General features: G+C 39.2%; 1 protein-coding gene across 3 annotated transcripts; it reads right to left on the reverse strand.

Annotated features, from left to right (window-relative positions):
- Positions 1-1814: 1814 nt before the first annotated feature.
- LOC126703024 (reticulon-like protein B9) lies at positions 1815-18020 on the reverse strand. Of its 3 annotated transcripts, XR_007647916.1 has the most exons (7): positions 17836-18020; positions 16804-16984; positions 16190-16331; positions 16027-16096; positions 15728-15922; positions 15433-15469; positions 1815-1947 (listed from the first exon to the last, which is right to left on the reverse strand). XR_007647916.1 is itself a non-coding variant. In XM_050401922.1 (6 exons), the coding sequence occupies exons 1-5, from the start codon at positions 17936-17938 to the stop codon at positions 15753-15755; spliced, it is 666 nt and encodes a 221-aa protein (XP_050257879.1). In that variant the 5' UTR covers positions 17939-18020; the 3' UTR covers positions 15298-15469; positions 15728-15752. The 3 variants fall into 3 exon arrangements, 2 of the variants coding, with proteins under 2 accessions (XP_050257879.1, XP_050257878.1); XM_050401922.1 differs by lacking the exon at positions 1815-1947 and having other exon boundaries at positions 15298-15469; XM_050401921.1 differs by lacking the exon at positions 1815-1947 and having other exon boundaries at positions 15298-15922.
- Between the last annotated feature and the right edge of the window lie 4690 nt (positions 18021-22710).

The following is a 22710-nucleotide window of genomic DNA, read 5'->3' on the forward strand; positions in this document are numbered from 1 at the left end:
CTTTGTTAATATCTCTTAAATAAAAATTTTTGATGTAGCAAATAGTCAAAATAAAAATTTAGTTTTTTTTTTTATTTTTTTATTTTTTTCAATAGCTAATTTTAAATGAGTAGCATTAATTTTATAGATAAATATGTAAATATATTAAAGAGACTAAAATTTATTCAATCTAATTTTGTAGAAAACGTAGGCCTCAATTTTTTTTTTTTTTTTTTTTTTTAAATTCTATAAATGAAAGAATGATTTAAATACAAGACATCTCCCTTAAAACCAATAAAAAATGTCACTTGAGTTTCAAAACTTTTGATAAATGTAAAGTTCATTCAAATATAGAGTTTATGAATTTCTTTGAGAACGAAGAAAAGTAGAACTCTATCTTTGGATATGTGTACTGTTCCTTTAAGGTTTCAAAGTAAAAAATGTACATGTTTTTCTCTAAAACTGATTCTGAAAACGAGTACTGCAGTTATTATTTAATGAATGACTTAAAATTGAATACTCAAACGATTCAAATAAAACATTCAGTCAAGTTGGAAACTTTTCTTTTTCTTAAAAAGAAAAAAAATTCAATTATTATAGAATGAATCCCCCCCCCCCCCCCACAACATAAAAAAAAAAAAAAAAAAAGGAGAGATTTGGACTTTTGTTCTCTTTAAATATATATATATATATATATATATATTTTTTTTTTTTTATTAACATTTTCATTACTCATTAATTGCAATACAATGTTTATGACCACATGGGTGGAATCTAACATGACGTAGAGGGTGACATTTTAAATTGACCCAACGGTCGATTCATGATCGTTTGTCTTGGTTAAAGGGTCTAGTCAGCACCTACAATTATCAAATTGGCTCCCAGAGTTTCAATAGCACAATGATTTTGGACTACTTCTCCAACTTTTTGACTAGGGGAGGTTTTTATTTTTTGAGAAATTTGACTTGGGGAGGTTGGTACTAGTCCAATAGAATCTCCACATTAGTGTCCCATTAGGGATTAAAAATGTAATTATTGGGCCTAAGTGGAGTCCTCCTTTAGTTGGCTTTCTGCAAAAGAAAACAATAATAGAATTGAAAATTAACATTATTTGGGTTGCAGTCGCACAACAATTAAGTAGATTGTGGAGGGCAATGAGAAATTGACTTTGGCCTTTACTAGATAAACTACAAAAAGTTCTGCATCCTTGTAATTTTTGTTGATTTTTTTTTTCATAACCTAGCTTCATTGTTATGCGTGAATCTTGTCTCCAATCAGAGTCACAACTGCAGTTTCTGTATCTATGTGAATCTTCTGCACGATTAAGTGATACCCACTTCAAATTTACTTGACACTCAGTGTAGAAGAATCTGTATACCAATTCTAGTATGTCACATATTAAATGGTTTTGAGATTCAAGTGATAGATTAGTAGTAATAATATCTTTAAATTAATGGAGTTTTATATTTGTAATTCGAATCTCACCTCCTTTCTCACTATCTATACCTATAGAAGAATTTTATTTTATGGATTTGTCATAAACTAGGATTTTAATGGATTTACAGACTTATAGTATTGTCAGGTTTAAGTATAATTCAATTTCCTTCTCAAAAAAAAGAAGAAGTATAATTCAATTTATTGGTTTTGCATGCAAGTCTGTGTGCTATGATTGTTGTAGAGTCCCGATTTGTGGCCCAAACCCAAAGTATATGGGATCTTGTCTCAATGAGCCCAATACAATAAATTTGTAGAGAGTGAGTCAAAGAACTAAGACTTAATGAGTTGAACAACGGCTAATATGGAATTAAGTGACAATCAAGCACAAATAAGAGGTATTGATGTCAATAGACTTTCAGTCCAAGGAGGTCACAATTATATGTATAGATCACAGTTGAATACAGAAACAATTTAGATTGCTACAGTGTTCTCTCTATTTTTCCGATCCTCTCTCTATGAAGAGTCTTTCACCTTATATATCCTCCTTTGGACCATCTTCGCCCTACACCTGTTGATCATCCGAGCCCTTACTTAAGTACTTGTCCCATCAAACACCCCCTCTGGTTTTCTGTGAGTTGTGGTAGCCAAGGTAGTATTGTTCAGAGGTCTTCTCCACATAAATGTGGCCAGAATAGTAGCTGCAGTGCATTTAATGTAGTGGTGACAGCTTTCCCTTAGATATTTTTAGGTTTTCTTCCTTCTCGTATGTTCATGAAGCGTGTCTCTATCATTGGAGCTTCTTGGAGGATTACGCTAACAGATGGAGTACATATTATGAACTACATTCATCATATCCGAGGAGGAATTCCTCCTTGGACAACCTCTTACTTGTTCCCCATCTTTGAGACTTTAATTAGGAACGTTTAACAACTACTTGCTCCTCCTTGGACCTATCAATATTCTCGGACAAGGCCCAATGCCCAATATACAACTTTGGGCCCTTGTCCCTACAATAGCTCTTTAGAACTCCGATTTTTCCCTCCCATCCGAGGAGAAAAAGTGGGATTTTGATTTTTAAGTGATAAGATCAACTGATTTTTTGATTTACACGTGTGAGAATGCGGTTTTACATGCCTCATAATTGTCACTGACACTTCGTAGTCCACGGGGCGTTATTAATTACTCCAGGCGGCTTTATGTCCCTCACATCCAATGGTGAAACGCCAATCCAATGACTGACATTTTTCCTAGTATTTTGAGCGGGAGTACTCCCACTCATCTTCTCCCTCTATATAAAGCCTAGAGGGAACCCATTTTTCTCTTTTCTTCACAAATCTTCAAGAGCTTCAAAGAATTCCAGCGCCCCGTCTTTCAAAACGCATTAAACTCTTAAGTCTCTATAACTATTTCCTGTAAGAAGTCTTCAAAAAATCTCTGAAAGTTTTAGAGATTAACATATGTGTTCTCGTAAGTCTTTATTTCTTTATATTATCCTTTTTCTTCTCAGCCTTTCTCCTCTGCATTTCTGTTTATTTAGATGGGTAGGTTCAACACTTAGTAGACTCACCGGCCGATATGGAGGGTTTTAGGGCTAAGTACCATATCCCATAGGGGGTGGTTTTAGAATATTGTCCTCCGGATTGAGTACTTACTGATAGGGACGTGGGTCAAGTCGTCATTCCTATGATTGCTTTCATAGAGGGAGGAATGACGCTTCCCATGAGTAGGATAATCTGGGACTATTTGATTAATCATAAATTAACCCCTTACTAGTGCGCCCCTAACCTATTTAGGGTCTTGGGCTGCGTAGATATTCTGAATGAGCAGCTGGGCTTAAGGCTCACGTGGCACAATGTGGTTCACATGTGTGAGTGCCACAAGCTCACCGGTGCGGGATACTACCTTAAGTCCAGGTCCGAGGTCGTCAGGCTGATATCCTGTCTCCCCAAGTCTAATAAGGGCATGAAGGATGATTACCTGATTGTTTCAGGGGAGTGGAGTGGCGGTCTTCATTATCCAACTCGGGCAGGAGATCCAGGTGGGGTACCTTTAGGATCAGTCCCTTTGGAATGGGATTTAGCCATTTTAGTTTTATTCTTTTTTCTTTTGACATTTCATCTTCTTTTGGTGATAATTTTTTGTCGATCTAACCATGATCTCCTTCTCAGATGTTTCTGTAGATAAAAACCACATTGCTCTGAGGCTCAGTTTTACTAACGTTTATGCTCTCAATTATCTTATGAGGTCAGAGATTTTTTTGAGTGAAGACAGATTGCTGCGGGCTGCTCATCTAATCTTGGACTATGAGCCCCTGTCCCGCTACTTCCAGGACGTAGGCCAAGCAATAAGGGCTGGAAGTTCAAGATTGGCTCGGATTGGTGTCTCCAAGCCAAGATTTTTGGCTCGGAGGGACCTTCCCCCGATTACATTGCCAGTTCCACAGAACCTTCCACCAGTTGCATTGCCATTTCCACAAATTGTTCCTGAAGTAGCGGCCATACCTGAAGAGGGGATTGCCTCGTCTCGTTTAACGCTAGAGGAGGAGATAGACAAATTCCATTTTGAGGAAGAAACTAATCCGAGGGCTCCTCTAATCAACATCTCAGATGCTGAGGGTGAATCAGATAGGAATTCTGGTGTTCATACTCCAATTCTAATGATCGCCCGCCCAAATAGTTCCTACGAAGAAAAGGAAGACAATATGGCGCTAAACAAGGGCAATAAGAGTTTAAGAGAGCTCATGGCTTCCAGGGGCAAGGAGTCAACATCAAAAGGAGCCCCTAAGTCCCAAGTTCCCTCCAATCTTCCCCCTCCTCCTCCCCAGATCCCCATCGACCTCGGCCTGAAGCCTAATCCTGACTTGAAGAAGAAAAGGCCTCTCAAGACGCTTGAGGAAAGCGAGGTAGGTCCTCGGAAGGGAATGAAACAACAAAAGATGGTCCCTGATACTTGAGACAGGAGATCCTAGTCCGTGGATAGCCGAGAAGAACAAAATAGGGCTGATGTGCGCATGACATAATGCACATGGAGTCCTCGGCTGGAAGTGGACGGGGCTCCCATTCCTTGGATTGCCTCTGTCCGGGAATTTCAAAGGGTTCGAGTGGGATATATAACTGAAGCCCTGGAGCAGCCTCTACTCCTTCCCAAGGATATGGACGCTTACAGGCGCTTTACACAAAATTACCTCTTCCTGTCCCTGAAGAGGGACCTTGCTATGGTAAACTATCTATCCATTTATGAACTTAGATGCTAAATCATACTTTTGTTTTTAACTCATATTATTTTTTGTGGTCTTTGGGCAGATTACTCAACAAGTTTTTGTGACCGAGGAGTGGTATCGTGACGCTCGTAAACAGGTCGATGCTGAGGCCTTCACTCGTGCCGATGTTGAGAAATCATTGGGGGCTACTAGGCAGGAGTAAATTGAGTTGTCCGAGAAACTTAAAGTGGCGGACCAAGCTCATTCAAGTGCTGAGGCTGGCTTGAAAACCGCTGAAAGGGAGGCTGAGGATCAGAGCTAAAAACTACACTTGACCGAAATAGATCTAGCCACATAAAGGCAATTGGTCATAGATCTTAAGGTTGAGTTGCAGAAAGCCAAGTAGGAAGCTTAACTGGCCAGGGAAGCAACTGAGGCTGAAAAAAGGCTTCGTACCAGCTTGGTGTGGAGGAGACGCAAGTAAGGCTTGCCGAGGAGCTTTAAGAGGTGTGCAGGGACTATTGCAACATGACATGGGATAGGGCCCTGATTGTTGCAAGAGTCCCTGCCAACTCTGTTTGGAGGTTGCCCGAAAGTGTCTATTACCATCCGGAGATCCGTGAAGTCCTGACTGCTACCTCCTCTCCTCCTGCCCCCGCCTCAGAATCTTCTGAGCAGCTTTTGGCTATACCAGATGCCTTCCCTCTTCCTAAAATTTCAAAGGGATCCAGCCAGGCTGGTGACCAAGGCCAGGGGGCTGAAGGGGAGAAAGGCAAAGGCAAAGACAAGGGGAAAAAGCCTTCTGCCAAGGCTAAAGATGCAGTTAAGGCGAAGGAAGCAAAGGCCGAGACTCAGGAAGTTGACCCCAAGGCCAAGGATGCTCCTACTTCTCAACCAAGCCAGAAGGAAGATCCTCCTACTAAAGCTTAACCCTTAGGATTCCTTTTCTAATTCCTTTTGTAGTAATTTAAGTTTTTTTTTTTTTTTTTTTAAATGACATTATGTCAATGTATTCAATGTACTTTCTTTATCACTTAATGAGAATGTTCTTCATTTCATCCTTTATTCTTTTGCCTTATGTAATTTGAATTTTATTATTTTTATACATAGTATTGAATTGCTGTTACTGTGCCTTCAATAAAAGCCAACAATTATACGCTGCTTAATAGTATAAGTAAATTGATTAAGTGCCAGGAGCAAATTTGTGAATTAAGTGTGTTTCTTGTGAATTGAATCTTATGTAATGAAGATTGATATTAATAGACTTATATCATGTGAAGGAATATAAAAGAGGCAGACAATCTGTATATTGCTCATAACTTATATAAATAAACATAAGTTTAAATTTGCCTTGGATCTGTTTTGACCTTAGGTTTTGTTTAAACACTTATGTACATGCCTTTGAGTATTAATTTCACCAAAATATGTGGTCTGAGAGATCTGACATATCTTAGGATCTGTTTAATATTTGAACAGATATCAGAAATAGTTAATTTCCCCTAAGCCTGTGGTCCGAGGAACCATGCAGGATTTAGGTTCTGTTTAATACTTGGACGGATGTCAAAAGTAATTAATTTCCCTTAAGTCTGTGGTTTGAGGAGTCATGCAGAACTTAGGTTCCGTTTAATACTTGAACAGATGTCAAAAGTAATTAATTTCCCCTAAGCCTGTGGTCCGAGGAGCCATGCAGGACTTAGGTTCTGTTTAATACTTGAACAGATGTCAAAAGTAATTAATTTCCCCTGAGTCTGTGGTCCGATGAGTCATGCAAGATTTAGGTTTTGTTTAATACTAGAATAGGAGATGGGTTCAAGTTACACCTGGTGTAACTCTAAAGAGTTACACCTTTTTTTAACCATTAGATTTAAGTAGATCTAATGGTTAAAAAAACCTTCATTATTACAAACATTTTTATTAGAATCTCATTAATTACCTTTATTTATTGCATTCTAAACCTATCTCTCTCTCTACGTTTCTCTTCCTCTCCGTTTGTCTCTCTCTCTCTCTCTCTCTCTCTCTCTACGTTTCTCTCTCTATGTCCTCCTCCATTGCTCCTCCACCATTGTTCCACCTCCACAGTTTGCCGGCAGGAAAAAAAGGAAGAAGATGGTTTCAATTTATTGCAGCGGCTATGATGTCTGCAATTTATGAGGAAAATAAGGAAGAAGATGGTTTCCTGTATATGACCTACAGTGGCGAGAACACCTTTGGGATTTGCTGAATCGTGATTAAGCTGCATCTATGTGAATAGGAGTTGCAAATAAAACTAAGAAAATGATGGAATTAGATTAGATGTAAATTCTCTATAGTTCATTAGATTGATGTTCTAGGCAAAACACTATGGTTTGGATCAATGACTATATTTTTTAGTTCGTCAACTGTTTAGTATTATGTTTTTTTTTAAATTCCAGATGGTTTGGATCAATGTCTAATTTTGCCAGTTTGACTACCTCTTTTATGGTTAGGGTGAATGACTATTTTAAGTAAACGAATTGTTTGTGCAGCTTTATGGATGTGTGCACGCTTGACTCTGTATTTTAGAGTTCTAGGGTTCGCATAAGCTCAACACCGATGGGTATGTGGGAAAAAAAAGGGGATGTGGGAGGAGGCATTGAATCAATTGATATAAGTGGAGGGTTGAAAGCAAAACAGGGATGATAATGGCACATGGCCTGGTTTCTTGAGCGCCACTGGTAAAGGATGGCCTCCATCTAGTCATCTAGTTTGAGATAATAGTTTTAGAAGTTAGACCTGGTGCAGAATTGTTATTGGCATCGTTAATAAATAATGGCACATCTAATGATAGAATTTTACAAGCTGTGGTCAGCGACTAGTCTTCCTATTGATACACCCACACTTAACTTCACAATATGCTTTAGCGTTATCCTGGGCTTGGATTTTAAGCAATTATACATGAGACCACCATGAGTACTTGCTGAATAAAAAAATTAAGCACATCAGTCACAACTTCACACTTAAACATGTGGATTTGCATGTCGATTTGGAGGTGATATTAATACATGTATCAATATTGTGAAGTTGAGTGGGGAAGGCCTGATCCTCTGCATAATTGGCTTGCATGGGAAGCAGATTTGCGTGAGAAGCAAATGTACTTGTCAACCGTGGTTGTTTTACTATGCAAAATCTGTCTTCACATTTGCGTGAGAAGCAAATGTATTTGCCAAACGTAGTAGCTTTACTATTGCAAAATATGTCTTCCCAGACCCCCTAGAGGGATTTGACAACAATTCTTAGTTTGGTGATTGTCTCGTGTTTAGAGATGTTGTAATGTGTATTGTTCTCTATTTTTCTATGGTCTAATGGTAACCCTTACTATTAAAAACTAAAAAGTGTTTTCTTGTGAGATTATTACGAAAAGTTCCAATAAATTTATGGACTCCTCTGTTATACAGACCATTCTGGGAGACAGAAATAGTCATCTATGATTGAAATTTTGAGTCGAAACTGAGATCATAGTCTTAATTCTGCCATCGCTATCCTGTAGGAGCTATCTGCTACTATGGTAGAGCTTGCTAGCACTGCCATGGCATTATGTCACTAAAAGGATTTTACAAAATCTTCAGAATGTACATCACAAAGCACAACAATATTAATATATTATAGGGGGTGAGGAACAGCAAAACTAAATCAAATTGTCCACCTTCGGGCTTGGGATAAGAAAAGTGAGCAACTGACTACCAAGCCAACAAAGAGAGCTGTTCACATTGTCCACCTTGTATGTATAAAGTTTCATGTAAAATGCTCTTGGTTATTTTTTTTGGAACAAATACAAATTTTCATTCATCCAATCAGAGGAGCAAATCTTTGTTCATTTAGAGACCTTTTTCTGGTACTGATTCTTGACCCATTTGAATCCCACCAAGGTTCCGCTCTTAACCTTTTGGGCGCTCACTGATGCAGCTGCCTTGGCCTTGCTGAGTCCTGCCGATGCTGCTGCTTTCATATCTCCCATCTTGCTGTCACTGCTGTTTCCTACCTTGTTCATGAGCTTGTCATCATCATCATTGCCACCATAACCTTCTGCGCTCCATTGCTCACCCCAACCTGGTGCCTTACTTCCCATGGTATTTGAATTTTGCTCAAAGACACAGACCCATTAAATTGCTTTAATTTCCTCTAGTATCCAAAACAGAACTCGGCAAATGAATCCATAGATTACATACAGTCCCAAAAGAAATCACATCAAAAGGAAAAAATTGCAATCAAACATAACGTAATATTTCAAAGAGATACGGAGAAACAAACGGAGAGAAAGAGACAAACGGAGGGAGAGAGAGAGTAATAAAAATATATTATGTATTTTGTTGGGCTTAGAGATAGGTTTAGAATGCAATAAATGAAGGTAATTAATGAGATTCTAATAAAAATATTTATAATAATGAGGGTTTTTTTTAACCGTTGGATCTACTTAAATCTAATGGTTTTAAAAAGGTGTAACTCTAAAGAGTTACACTAGGTGTAACTTGAACCCATCTCTTAGAATAGATATGAAAAGTAATTAATTTCCCCTAAGTTTGTGGTCCGAGGAGCCATGCAGGATTTAGGTTTTGTTTAATACTTGAGCAGATGCCAAAAGTAATTAATTTCCTCTAAGCCTGTGGTCCGAGGAGCCATGCAGGACCTAGGTTCTGTTTAATACTTGAACAGATTGAGTAACATAAAGCACAATGTTTTTACACAACAAGAGAATTTATTGATAAAGGAAATTTTCATTAATAATAATACCTTTTCAAGTTGTTTACATTCCAAGGGCGTGATATTACACGTTTATCTAAGTCTTTAAGGAAATAGGCCCCTATACCAGCCACAAAGGTGATGCGATATGGTCTTTCCCAATTGGGTCCTATCTTTCCCCATGTTGGGTTCTTTGCAGTGCCCAGAACTTTCCTCAATACCAAGTCACCAGGCACTAATGGCCTTAACTTTACCTTGGCATCATAACCTTGATTGAGTTTGTGTTGGTAGTATGCCAATTGGACCATTGCACTTTCTCTTCTTTCTTCGATAAGATCCAAGCTCCTTTCTAGCAAGTATTGTTACTACTTGGACTGAACGAGCTCGTCTTTAGTGTCAGGAAGCCTGTCTCTAAGGGAATAACAGCCTCGGCTCCATAAGTCATCGAAAAGGGGATTTCCCTTGTTGATCTGCGAGGCGTGGTTCAATACGTCCACAAGACATGTGACAGTTCTTCCACCCATTTTCCCTTCGCATCATCTAACCTTTTCTTGAGTCCACTAACTATGACCTTATTAATAGCCTCGGCTTGTCCATTTCCCTGAGGATAAGCCAGAGTAGAATATTTGTTCGTAATTCCCAATTCACAGCAATATCTCTTGAAGGACTTACTGTCAAACTGAAGACCATTATTCGAGATGAGGGAATGAGGAACCCCGAACCAGGTAACAATGTTTTTCCAAATAAATTTCTTTGCATCCACATCTCTGATATTTGCTAAAAGTTTAGCTTCAACTCATTTAGTGAAATAGTTAGTGCCAACCAACAAATACCTCTTGTTCCCTGCTACTTTGAGGAAAGGGCCAACTATATCTAAGCCCCATTGAGCAAAAGGCCAGGGGCTAGACAGGGGGTTCAGAACTCCTCCTGGCTAGTGTATGTTTGGTGCAAACAGGGGCGGAGCCAGAAATTTTGGTTTGGGGGGGGTCAAGTTGTAATGCTAATATATTAGTTAAGACAAACTTCTACACACACATGTATATAAATTAATTTACTAAGAGAATTTATCATTTTCTAAATTTTAATGAGTATATAAAAGTCATGTATTTCTTCTATTAGACATGTACAAAATTTTATCATTTTCTACATAATTTAATTTGTTAAACCTCTTAAATTATTTGATTTTAATACAATTCCTTTTTCTTTTAAGAGCACCATTGAAATAACTCAAAATTTGGGGGGGCCAATTTCAATTTTTACATGCTACATTTTTAAAAATGTAAATAATATACATACTATAAAATAATTTTTTTAAATTTTGGGGGGGCCTTGGCCCCCCCACCTTTGTATGTGGCTCTGCCACTGGGTGCAAATCTCTAACACTGATCACACTTCTTCACTTACTCTTGTGTTTCTTTCTGCATATTTGGCCACCGGTAGCCCTGAGTGATGGCTCTGTGAGACAAAGATCTGCCTCGTGTGGCTTCCACAAATTCCTTCATGCAGCGCCTCAAGGAGTAGCTCTGTTGCTTCGGGGTGAACGCAGAGTAGATATGGCCCAGAAAAAGAGCGCTTGTACAATTTTTGGTCCTCGGATAGCCAGAAACGAGGTGCTTTTCTCCTTATCTTTTCAGCCTCTGATTTGTCTTCCGACAAGATGTCTTCTCTCAGATATAGTACTATGGAATCCATCCAACTTGGCCCTACCCTAATTTGGTGAACATGAACCACTGGTCCCTTGACCTCCGTGGGTTTACACAAGTCTTCTATAAGGATAACCCGAGGTAGGCTCTGCACCGAGGAGGTTGCCAATGTGGTTAGGGAATCGGCGTGTGTATTTCCACTCCTGGGGACGTGCAAAAGAGTGAAGGATTCAAATCCTGATTGCAGACGTCTAACTTGACTTAAATATCCTTGCATCCTCTCGTCTCTTGTTTCTAGATCACCTTTCACCTGGCCGACGACCAACCTCGAGTCTGAGAACATCTGTACTGCCTTTCCTCCAATTTTTTGAACCATAGACATTCCCTCCAGCAAGGCTTCATATTCAGTTTCATTATTTGTGGTTGAGAAGCCCAATCTTAGTGACTTTTCTATGGTGAGCTTTTCGGGCGAGATTAGAACTAGCTCCACTTTAGAGCCCCTTTGATTTGCCGCACCATCAACGTATACCTTCCAGAATAAAGGTCCTTGCAGGGAGATTGTGCCAACCGATTTTCCATCCATGTTCTATTTTGTTGATGTTTCTTTTAACGGGGGTTCAGTGAACTCAACCATGAGGTCTCCCAGTACCTGACCCTTGACAGAGGTACGGGACATGTATTTGATGTCAAAAGCCCCTAGAACTGTGCCTCACTTTGCAATCCTCCCCATGTAATCAGCACTTCGAAGTACAGTTTTGAGTGGAAGTTGAGTTAGGATGACGACTGTATGTGCTTGAAAGTAATGGGGAAGCTTTCTTGTACCATGCACTACTGCTAGGATGGCCTTCTCCAACGGTAGATAGTGAATCTCGGCCTCATGCAGTGATTTGCTTACATAATAGACTGGCCGTTGTACTCCATTGTCAACTCGTATCAATACCAAACTCACCGCAATATATGAAAACAAGACTTCATCCGTCCCAGGACTGGATATGATAGGTGGCCGAGATAGATATTCTTTAAGTTGCTGAAATGCCAAAGCACACTCTTCAATCCATTCAAATCTCTTCCATTTATTCATCAATAGGAAGAAAATTCTGCATATGTTTGCGAATTGAGAAATAAAGCGGTTTAAAGCAACAGTCATTCCGGTTAGTTTCTGAACTTTTTTGGGATTCCGAGGTGGTTGTAAATTGTTTACTGCCTTAACCTGGTCGGGATTAACTTCAATTCCACGGTAGGTTACCATATAGCCCAGGAATTTTCCTAATCCCACACCAAAAGAACATTTGGAGGCATTGAGGCGCAACTTGTGTTCTCTCAGTATTTCAAAAATATTTTCGAGGTCTCCTACATGCTCGGACACCACCTTATTCTTTACTACCATGTCGTCTATATAGACTTCAATATTCTTGCCCAATTGAGGTTCAAACATCTTAGTCATCATTCTTTGATAGGTGGATCCTGCATTTTTCAAGCCGAAGGGCATTACCTTGTAGTGGTAGTTTCTAGTGGGAGTAACAAAAACTGTCTTTTCCTGGTCCTCTAGTGCTAGTGGTATTTGATGGTATCCTTGAAAAGCATCTAAAAAGCTCATCCGAGGATGGCCTACGGTAGCATCTACTAGTTGGTCTATTTGAGGCATAGGAAAGGGATCTTTCGGACAAGCCTTATTTAAATCCGTGAGATCCACACACACTCACCATTTTCCGTTCTTTTTTCTTACTACCACAGTATTGGCTAGTCATTCAAGATAAAAAACCTCTTTGATAGCCCCCGCCTACTTAAGCTTTGTCACCTCGTCTTTGACAGCATCAGAATGTTCTCTGGACGAATGCCGAGGAGGTTGTTTTTTTGGGGTAACAGATGGATTAACATTCAAATGGTGACAAATAAAACTTGGATCCACCCCCGGGGCTTCATAAGCATTCCACGCGAATACATCTACGTTTTTTCTCAGGAATTCGATTATCTTTTGTCTCTCTTGGGGAGGCAGTTGGGAGCCGACCTGAAAGAACTTCTCCGGATCATCACCAACAACAACCTTTTCTAGATCCACACACTTTGCTTCCTTGGTTAATCCATTATTGGGCAATACCGAAGTTCTTGATTGCTATAAGTTTCTTTCAGCAGAGGCTGAGGACTTCGCATTGGGCCTATGTAAGATGGCAGCCACCATGCACTGCCTAGCCATGGATTGATTCCCTACAATCTCTTTAACTTGGCCGTTGGACAGATATTTCACCTTTTGGTGAAGGGTAGAAGAAACGGCTTCTAAGTCATGAAGCTAAGGCCTAGCTACAATAGCCGTATAAGGTGAATAAGCATCCACCATAATGAAGTCCACTTCCACCACATTCGAACCGGTTTGTATGGGCAGTCTAATCTGACCTCTTGGAGTAACTGTCTTCCCCTCAAAACTTACTAGTGGGGAATCGTACGCTGTTAAGTTCTCAGGTTTCAAATTCAACTCCTTGTATAAGTCGGGGTATATTATCTCGATAGCACTTCCTTGATCTACCAACACTCTTCTCACATCGTACCCCCCCATCCTGAGTGTGACCACCAAAGCATCGTCATGGGGTTGGATAGATCCGATCTTATCATCGGCCGAGAAGCCCAGGACTAACGAGGCTTCTATTCTGGCTTTTTCTGGTTCTGAATTGATGTCTTTGGTTGATAGCCGAGTCACAAACATTACTCTGGAGGGACAAGAACCAATCCTATCGGGGGCAGCAAAGATGACATTGATCGTTCCCAAAGGAGGTCTTGAAGAAGAATCTCTCCGTGGATCCGAACTTGTCTGCCCTACTTGGCCACTAGAATGGTGCAGCAGGTGCTTTAATTTTCCTTCTCGGACCAGCTGGTCCAAATGATCCCACAGATTCCTGTAGTCTTCTGTAGTGTGCCCCTGATCCTGATGATATTGGCAATAAAGACTTTGATTACGTCTCAAGGTGTTTCCGACCATCTTGTTTGGTCATTTGAAGAATGGCTCGTTCTTAATCTTCTCTAGAACCTGATGCACCGGTTCTCAGAATACTGCATTAACGATCTGGGTGTTGGTAAACCCTGAATGTCTAGCAAAATCTCTTCGAGGCCGGTTGTTATTGAATCAGTCCGACCTGAAATCCCTCTTCTCTTGAGGGATAATCTTAACCTTTCCTTTAACCAGTTGTTGATCTTCCTCAACCCTTTTATACTTGTCAATACAGTCTATAAGCTGGTGCAGGCTGGTGACTGGTTTTCCTATTAGGGACTTCTTTAAACCATGCTTGGCTAGGAGGCCACTCTTGAAGGTACCGATGGCGACATCCTTAAAGTTATCCTCTATCTCATTATACATCTCCCAATACATGTCCGAGTATGTTTTCAAGATCTCCTCTTCTCGCATGGACAAAGACAGTAAGGAGTCTAAGGGCCGAGAGACCCTAGTACATGTGATAAAACAGGAACCAAAAGCCTGAGTGAGCTCCTTGAAGGAATTTATTGAACCCGTCCTCAAGCCATCAAACCATCTCATCGTCACGGGTTCCAAACTAGATGGGAACACTTTGCACATCAAGGTTCCGTCTTTAGAATAGATAGCCATTTTCTGATTGAAATGGCTCACATGCTCCATCAGGTTTGTTCGTCCATTATAGATGGTGAATGTTGGCTGATGGAAACATTGAGGAGGAGCTACCCTTTTGATCCTACGCGTGAATGGCGACTTGGCAATCTGGTTCAAAGCCTTGCTTATCACATCATTTCTCAATCCTCTGTGAATGGGGCTTTTGCATCGGTGTTCACTATGATGCTCTTCTTCATATGAGAAGAATTCGCTAGGGGGAGTCCTTGATCTACATTGATAATCGCTATCCTTCTTATCATCAGGGAAGGAATCAGACGAGGTGGGAGATCGTTTTCATTGTGCATGGTGTAACTTCTTCTTAAGCTGGTTGATTTCCCTTTGCATGGCTTTATTGTGTTGTTCTTGAGAGACGTGACTCCCAACTCGAGAGTGGCTTTTGCTTGTGTGCGTAACGTGCATGCTGCCCTCCTGATCTCTCCTACGCTCAAGGTTGGCGAAAGGATTTTCACGTTGAGATGCTATGGATTCTGCCTAATGTGAACTTGAATTTGCCATCGTTGACCGTTGTTTTCACTATCACACAAGTTCTTTCCACAGACGACGCCAATTGTAGAGTCCCGATTTGTGGCCCAAACCTAAAGTATATGGGATCTCGGCCCAATGAGCTCAATACAATAAATTTGTAGATAGTGGGTCAAAGAATTAGGCCCTAATGAGTTGAACAACGGCTAATATGGAATTAAGTGACAATCAAGTACAAATAAGAGGTATTGATGTCAATAGACTTTCAATCCAAGGAGGCTACAATTATATGTATTGATCACAGTTGAATACAGAGACAATTTAGATTGCTACAGTGTTCTCTTTTTATTTTTCCGATCCTCTCTCCATGAAAAGTCTTTCACCTTATATATCCTCCTTTGAACCATCTTCATCCTACACCTATAATCCACAGAAGTTAACTCATAATTAATTAAAACTGAAGAACATGTTGGTCCTTTCTAGAGCTGACATAAATTTGAAGGCCTTATACTTCTTTTATCTTTACCATAATATTATTATTTACAAGTAACTATAGAATTTCCCCACTTTCATGATACAAACTTTCAAAAGTTATGATCATGACTGTTTATTTTGACTAGATTTCTTTTTTCTTAAGAATGTGCGACTCCTATAAGAAGAATATAAGTGATTATATACATGATCGTTTGTGCGGTCACAATCTTTATCTGATTTTCTTTTCTTTCACGGGCCCTCTTGGAATTTTGTTCAGGAACTTCGAATCAATCGTTTTGTACTTCCTCTTCAAGTCTTGGATCACTTCGCCGACGAAATAATCAACATGGTCCTCATATCGATCATACAGAAATGGCAGTGTTTCCATGCTAAGAATGCCTTCGTGCCCACAATACAGCAAATAGAAAGACCAATTTAGTTCGTAGCTCGAATTAATTATGTAACATCATGGACAAAGAAGAAAAAAAGTGACAAATTCTTACCCAAATAAAGGAGATTCAGGAAGCTGAAATAGTTTCCAACCACTGATAATGCATAGAGAGAAACAATTGCCTGAAAATTTATAAAGGGAGACCTTATATATATAGGAGTACTTAATTATGTTGAATTTCAGTCTAATAGAGGAAAAATGGTTTATTTATATACCAAAAGGAAGAGTGGTATCTCTCTTCCGTATGCAATCTCTAGGAACTTCGACAAAAACTGGTTGAATCTTTTGTGGAAGGTGGAAGCTATTTCTCTCATTTCAGACTCATGCAAGATATTTTCTGGGATATTGGGAGGATTCCTGAAGAAAATTTAATAGTTAAGATAAAGGAAATGCGTTGGATAAATTTTCTCAAGAAAAAAAAATGTTCATCCTATGCAATTAGCTTCTTTAGTTTTTTTTTTTTTTTTTTTTTTTTTTCTTTGTCAAAGTCAAACACCTCAATGGAAAATTCTTGAATTTGAAATATATGACGTAGCTCAATATTGAACTATACTTATGAATGTGAAATTATATCTTTGATTTTTAGGGTGAAGTGTGTGCATTGGTTTAATCATCAACGTAATTCGAACTCCATTTGTGGCATGCCTAGTGAATTTTTTACGGGTTTTTAATTCAAAAATATATATATCTCCGTACCAAGATTCATCACAAATACTGGTGATGATATTTAACTAGTGTTACTATGCTCATACAAAATCCGTTTACAAATGCAGTAGCTGTAAAACAGTGTTAGCATATAAGTTATCTAGTTAGCGAAAAAACAAAGTACCATTTGAAAAGATCTGCACTGTTGGACCATATGAAGAAAACGAGCAATGTGGTGATGGAGATATGACAGAGAAGGGTAATGAAATTGTACTTGACAACTTCAAAAAGAAACCATATGAATGTCATTCCAATCAAAAGTGCACCTGATACTTTCCAATTCTTCCATAACAACACATCTGCGACTGCAAATTCAATTTCTAGTTTATTAGGATCATGACAATGATGCTAACTAGATGAAGCTATATATGTAATCATAGGAAAGATTTAGTTAGCAGCAGTATGTCATAGCAATTCATTGGAAAACACAATTAAATAGGATTATATTGCGCTAAAATATGTTCTTCTGACTCAGATAAATTGAAAACATTTGTTCATATTCTTATACAATAGAATAATATTGGTTAACTGATTAAATTAATCATTTATTAATATTTTAAACTTTTAAGACATTGGTAATTTATCATATACGAGATTTTACAAATTGGATATGGCTTATGTCCAATATTTTTTGAATTGAACACACTACGATGTGGACACATATTTAAGACTAGACATGTGTCTGAATCGTGTTGTGTCCATTGCAACAAGGCACTGGACACAAGCTTCACCTTTACAAATTCTTCTTAGATAAAAGTCACAAAAATAAAATAGAGCATTTAATTAACAAAGTATCTTTGACAATTATGTGTCAAAATCTCATCAACTACCTGAGCTTTACTCCTAATTAACGGTTATGATTATGATTCATATGCAATCTAAACTTACATGGCAAAATAGATTTGAGATCTGTTACCAGATGGCAATCCTTGGATATTTATGATCAATATAACTTAAAGCTGAATAGAATACTATTCACATTTAACTTTCTTCACAACATTGCAAGTCAGTCATGTTCACCACTGCTACTGCTAGTTGTCAAAACATAATGCATGGTGCATAATTTAAAATGCCAAAACTTTTGATACTAATTTTCTTCATGAAACAAAGAGGGAAAGCCAACTTCACCAGATTGACTATAAATAATAGACAGTACCTTTTCCTCCTCCGAGAACTTCATGTATTGGCCTTCCACGTCCAAACAGCTTTGCTGAACGTGATGTATCGTATTCAGAATATGATGAACCATGACCTGTCATGGTTATTTTCAGAAGTTTGTGTCTATGTGCTGATGATAATATTTTCTCCGAGTTATATAGAAGCTGAGGGGGTTCTACGCTTGATAGTTAAGAAAGCTATGGTAAAGTAAGGAATGGCTTGGCGTTTGGCTTTGGAGGTTGCTTTGGATGCCCGCTACTAATTAAGAAAGAGTTTTTGTTCTTATTCTGTTTAAGTCACTAATTGGTTCATTAAGAGTTGTACAAATACATGCGATCTACTGCAAATATGAAACCTACTAACCGGTATGACATAAGAGAAATACTCTAAAGTTTGGAAAATCATTAGTATTCCTAGAGTATAGTGACGTGGTGCTCACTTTTCTCACATACATGATAGATCCACCATTAATTTAACTAGATGATTTCTCAAGCGATGTGCGATGCTTGATAATTTCTGTTGAAAATAATTTTTAATTTTTTAAGACCCATATATAATAATCATTTTGTTATGTAGTATTTATGATGTTTCCTATAATATTGTTGAATACTTTGAAACTTAATTTTTATAATTCATATTTTATAATTTTTCCTTATCTTAGAAGTAGTTTCTGACTTGTGTGTGTGTGTGTGAGATTGTAATTGCATAGTTGTTAGAAATTTTTAGGAGTCTATACCATATTATAAATTTAATATTTAAAATAATAAAATAACATTTAGATAAAAAGTAGACTTTATTTCTAAAACCGAACACTTTCTCAACTACTTTATTCTCACCACCAAATCCCAAGACCCCTATCTCAAACATATACATGGCAAAACGGGTCTAAATTTGCTGACCCAACCCTGACCCTAAATTTTTTGACTTGAAGGAAAAAATGGATTGACCCATGACCCAACTCATTTTTTGTGGGTCAATTCAACCTAACCCTTGACCCGAACCATTTTTAAAACTTTTTTTTGTGTGTAAAAAAATAATAAAATTAAGACAATATTTGTTTAATAGTTTGTTGTGAGCTTTAAGGAAACAATTTATACCTTTACATAACAACATACAAATGAATTGAAAGATGAATGGTTGAAGTGTTTTGTAATGAGTAAAGATTTTTATATATCAAATAACAAAGTACATGCCAAGATGATCTAATTACAGAAGAGTTAAAAATATATATTTAAAATTATAGACATGTGTGGTTCGTACCCAACAACTTTGGACTTTTGTGCCTGGATCCCCAATTGACTTGTACTCTGGGTTGGGCTTATCCCACAATTGGAGGTCCAAGAAGCTATTATTGATGTCGTTGATAGAGTTTTAGTGTAACTTTGACACCAAACTACCTTGATCTTAGCTCAGTTGAGAAGGGTACTAAGCATTTGAGCCCTTTCCCTAAAATCTGAACGGAATTTCCTTCTCTTTGAGATGTATGTTTCCTCACTACTCTATTGTCCAGCTTTCCAAAATTTTCCAACCCTTTCTTCCTACCTCTCCTCCCCTATTTATATCCCTCTCTCAATGGGGTTGTCATGATGAGAGGATATTCCATATGTCAGTGGGCCCCTCCGTATTATATCACTGGTTAGAATGAACCCACTTCCTACTGTTGACATGACCTCCTAGTAACTCATGCTTGATGCCAGTTATTGCTTGGCAGGTGGATTCCCCTAAGACATTATCTCTTGATCATGGCATGTCTTGGGGAACTTAATTCATATATTTAGCCAACTCCAAACAGTTCGGCTAGTGGGTTGAGATGAGCTAAGACTATCCAATGAGTGGGCCTGCAATTCGGGGCCGCCCTACTATTCTGGGTCCATACAATAGCCCCCCATGATGTAAGTGTTGCCTCTTAGGAATGACAAATGTTAGGTAATAAATGCGCCAGATTTGACAACTTGCCTTTCTCGCATGCATTGGGCCAATTGTTAAGATCAATGGTCAAGATTGCCTAACCATTTAGTTACCGAGGTGCACGTGGATTGAAAGGCAAGAGTGGTTGGTAATTTTCCCGCCTGAAGCATTAATTATTCCTCCCCTATAAATAGTGCTTGGGTTTCTCTGAATTACTTTCTCTATTTCATTTCTCATTTTCAAACTTCATACTAGAATTTCCCAAGTCCTAAGCCTCCATCTTCCCGAGAGTACTCCTCTACCTGAGAATGTCCTTCTCCCTCGTAAGTCTTCTAACCTCCTTTTTTTGCATTATTCCTACTATAGTGTTTTCCCATTTAGTTAGAAATGATACCGTCGCAGAGGCCTTTAAGATCAAATACAATATTCCCCTAAGATGTATTCATTGAATATTGTCCGGGGGGAATATAGAGCATCAGAAAGTGCTAAGGGAGATCTATATTCCCTTTATGGCCATCCTAGAAGGTGGGGTTAGGTTCCCTTTAGACCTTTTGTTACTAAGAACCCTTAGAATTTATGGGCCCAGCCCCGACCAGTGTCTACCCAACTTTTATAGGGTGATCAGCTACGTTAGTTAAGTAAATAGGCTTTACAACTTAAGACTCACCCATCATGACATGAACTTCCTCTATAGTTTAATGTGGTAACCTTAAGAACGGTTACTACCTCAAAGTCCGGGACCCCCGAATAAGGCTAATTTCTTACCTCCCGTACTCTAACAAGAATTCCCAAGGGGAATTCATAAAGGTGAGCAAGAATTGGCTTGTCGATGAGTTCACTTGCCCGTTTCTCCTCGAAGGGTAGGTTGGTAACCCTAAAGTTTTATTTTTTGCATTTTTTTTAAACTTGCTATATTTTATATTTTGTTTTACTAACTATTTTTCCTCGGCTTGCCATTGCAGATTCCAGGCATACAAAGCCGAACCTTGCTTTGTTGAAGTTCGGGATTCGAATAGGATCCTATATTTTGAGGTTTTCGTACACATCGACGGGCAGCTCCGAGGGTGATCATTCATGTTTCACCTTGTATAAGTGTATAGTTAGTAGGTCGTGAAATGTGAGATGAGTTTCGGATATAAAGACAAAAGGTATAAGATAATTAAGGACAAAAACCTAGCCTCGGCCTGACCTCAGTCACCGACTAGACGGAAACCTAACTAAGGACAAAAACCTTGCCTCGGTCTGACTCCGGTCACCAACTAGGTAGAAACTTGACTTAGGACAGAAGCCTGACCTCGGCATAATTTCAGTCACCAATTGGGTAAAAACTTACGTAAATTAAAAAGAGGGGGGAAGTTGTGTAAGTATTTAATGGCCGAGTGTCGTGCAAACACTCGACGTTTTCTTTTTATCAACAATTAAGTATCATGTCATTGGGGTAAAAAGCAAGTAAATAATTCTATGCACTGATTGTGCAAACATCCTCGAGTAGAGGAACTTAGGACAGGTCCCTGAATGGGGAGGTCAGAGGGAGGTTTATGGCCATCCCTCCAAATACCTTGCCAGCCTAGCCTTCCTTATGATCTTGGCGGTGAAAAACTTGGCATCATCAAAGCTGATATCATAGTTAACTTGCTTGGCCTACTCCAAACTCTTCTTGGTGGCCGCAAGCTCTTCGTCTCTGGCTGTGATAACACTCAAAGTCTAAGCCAGCTTGGTGTTAGATTCCTTAACCTTCCTCTTCAAGATCTCCACCTTCTGATCGGTAGAGTCTCGTATCCTCTCGGTGGCAGCCAGCTTCTTCTTAGCCTGAGTAACATCTTGGGTCTTTTCTTGAAGGGTGGACTCCATGACTTGCTGTAAGGCCTTCTCGCCATCTACCTCTTCATTAGCTTTCTTCAGTTGATCTTCGAGCAAATGCAATGCTTGTGCGGCCTGTAATCTAAGGAAGAACACGTTAGTATTAAGGCTAAAAGAAAATATATATTAAGTTATTGAAAAGTGGCCGAAGAAAAACAGTTACCGCTATAGAGTGCCACTTAAGGTTAAGGACAATATCCTTATCTGCAATTTCCTCCCCGAAATGCATGTCCTCGAGCAGCATTAAGGCATTCCCAAGGCTTTCAGCTACCACCCACCTGCGCCCTTCCTCCACGTTCGTATGAACACTGTGGCAGGAATGGGCTCTTCACCTAGTGTGAAGGAATAGTGGTAGCCCAAAGGGTGGGGGTAGGGGATGAGGCCCCCTCTGTCCCGACAGTTGGCGTAGGGTCAGCCAACCCTTGAGTGGGGATGCTTGCCTAGGAGACTGGTGGATTGGTTATAACGGGGGTGGTAGGAGCATTACACCCTACAAGTTGAGCTTCGGCCTGGCCCCTTAGGCTGTCAGCAAGAGGCCTTTTTTGTCCATGGACGAGGGCCACCATTGTAGGTCGAAGAGGAGGTGCTCGCCCTACGAGAACTTGGGCTCTCGAGAAATAATCTGACAATTGAACGTCCCTTCACTAGACCATCACCTTCGCAGCTTGAACTTCCTCAGGCTCGTTCATGGGAGTATGCCAGACTTTTGCTTGGAAAACTAGGTCCCTCGAACCATCGTTGAATGGCTTTGGGTATTCGGCCCTTCTTTTATAAAGGCCTCTTTGTTGAGCCTCGTTCTTCAAGATTTCAAGCAGGTACCCCTTTCAGTCGTACATCTATGTATGACAACAGGGGGTGCTTTGCTCAGAGTGAGTCTTTTGGATCTTGAAACCCAGTGTAGGAGGGGGTGTTGTTGAGAATAAGATGAAAATCTCAGAGCTGCCCATAGGTGTGTATGAACACCTCAAAATGTAGGATCCTATTTAGATCCTGAACTTCAACAAAGCCAAGGTTCGACTTCGTATGCCTAGAATCTGCAATGGCAAGCCGAGGAAAAACTGTTAGTAAAACAAATTATAAAATATAGCAAGTTTTTTTTAAAAGA

This window comes from Quercus robur, chromosome 10, assembly GCF_932294415.1.
Source record: "Quercus robur chromosome 10, dhQueRobu3.1, whole genome shotgun sequence".
Classification (NCBI taxonomy): domain Eukaryota; kingdom Viridiplantae; phylum Streptophyta; class Magnoliopsida; order Fagales; family Fagaceae; genus Quercus; species Quercus robur.

Coding starts and splice junctions, on each gene's coding strand:
- LOC126703024 (XM_050401922.1), bottom strand. CDS start 17,938: ATGACAGGTCATGGTTCATCATATTCTGAATACGATACATCACGTTCA. Junction 16,332..16,803: donor AGTGCAGATCTTTTCAAATG/GTACTTTGTTTT, acceptor AATTTTCTTCAG/GAATCCTCCCAATATCCCAG. Junction 15,923..16,026: donor CCTGAATCTCCTTTATTTGG/GTAAGAATTTGT, acceptor GTGGGCACGAAG/GCATTCTTAGCATGGAAACA.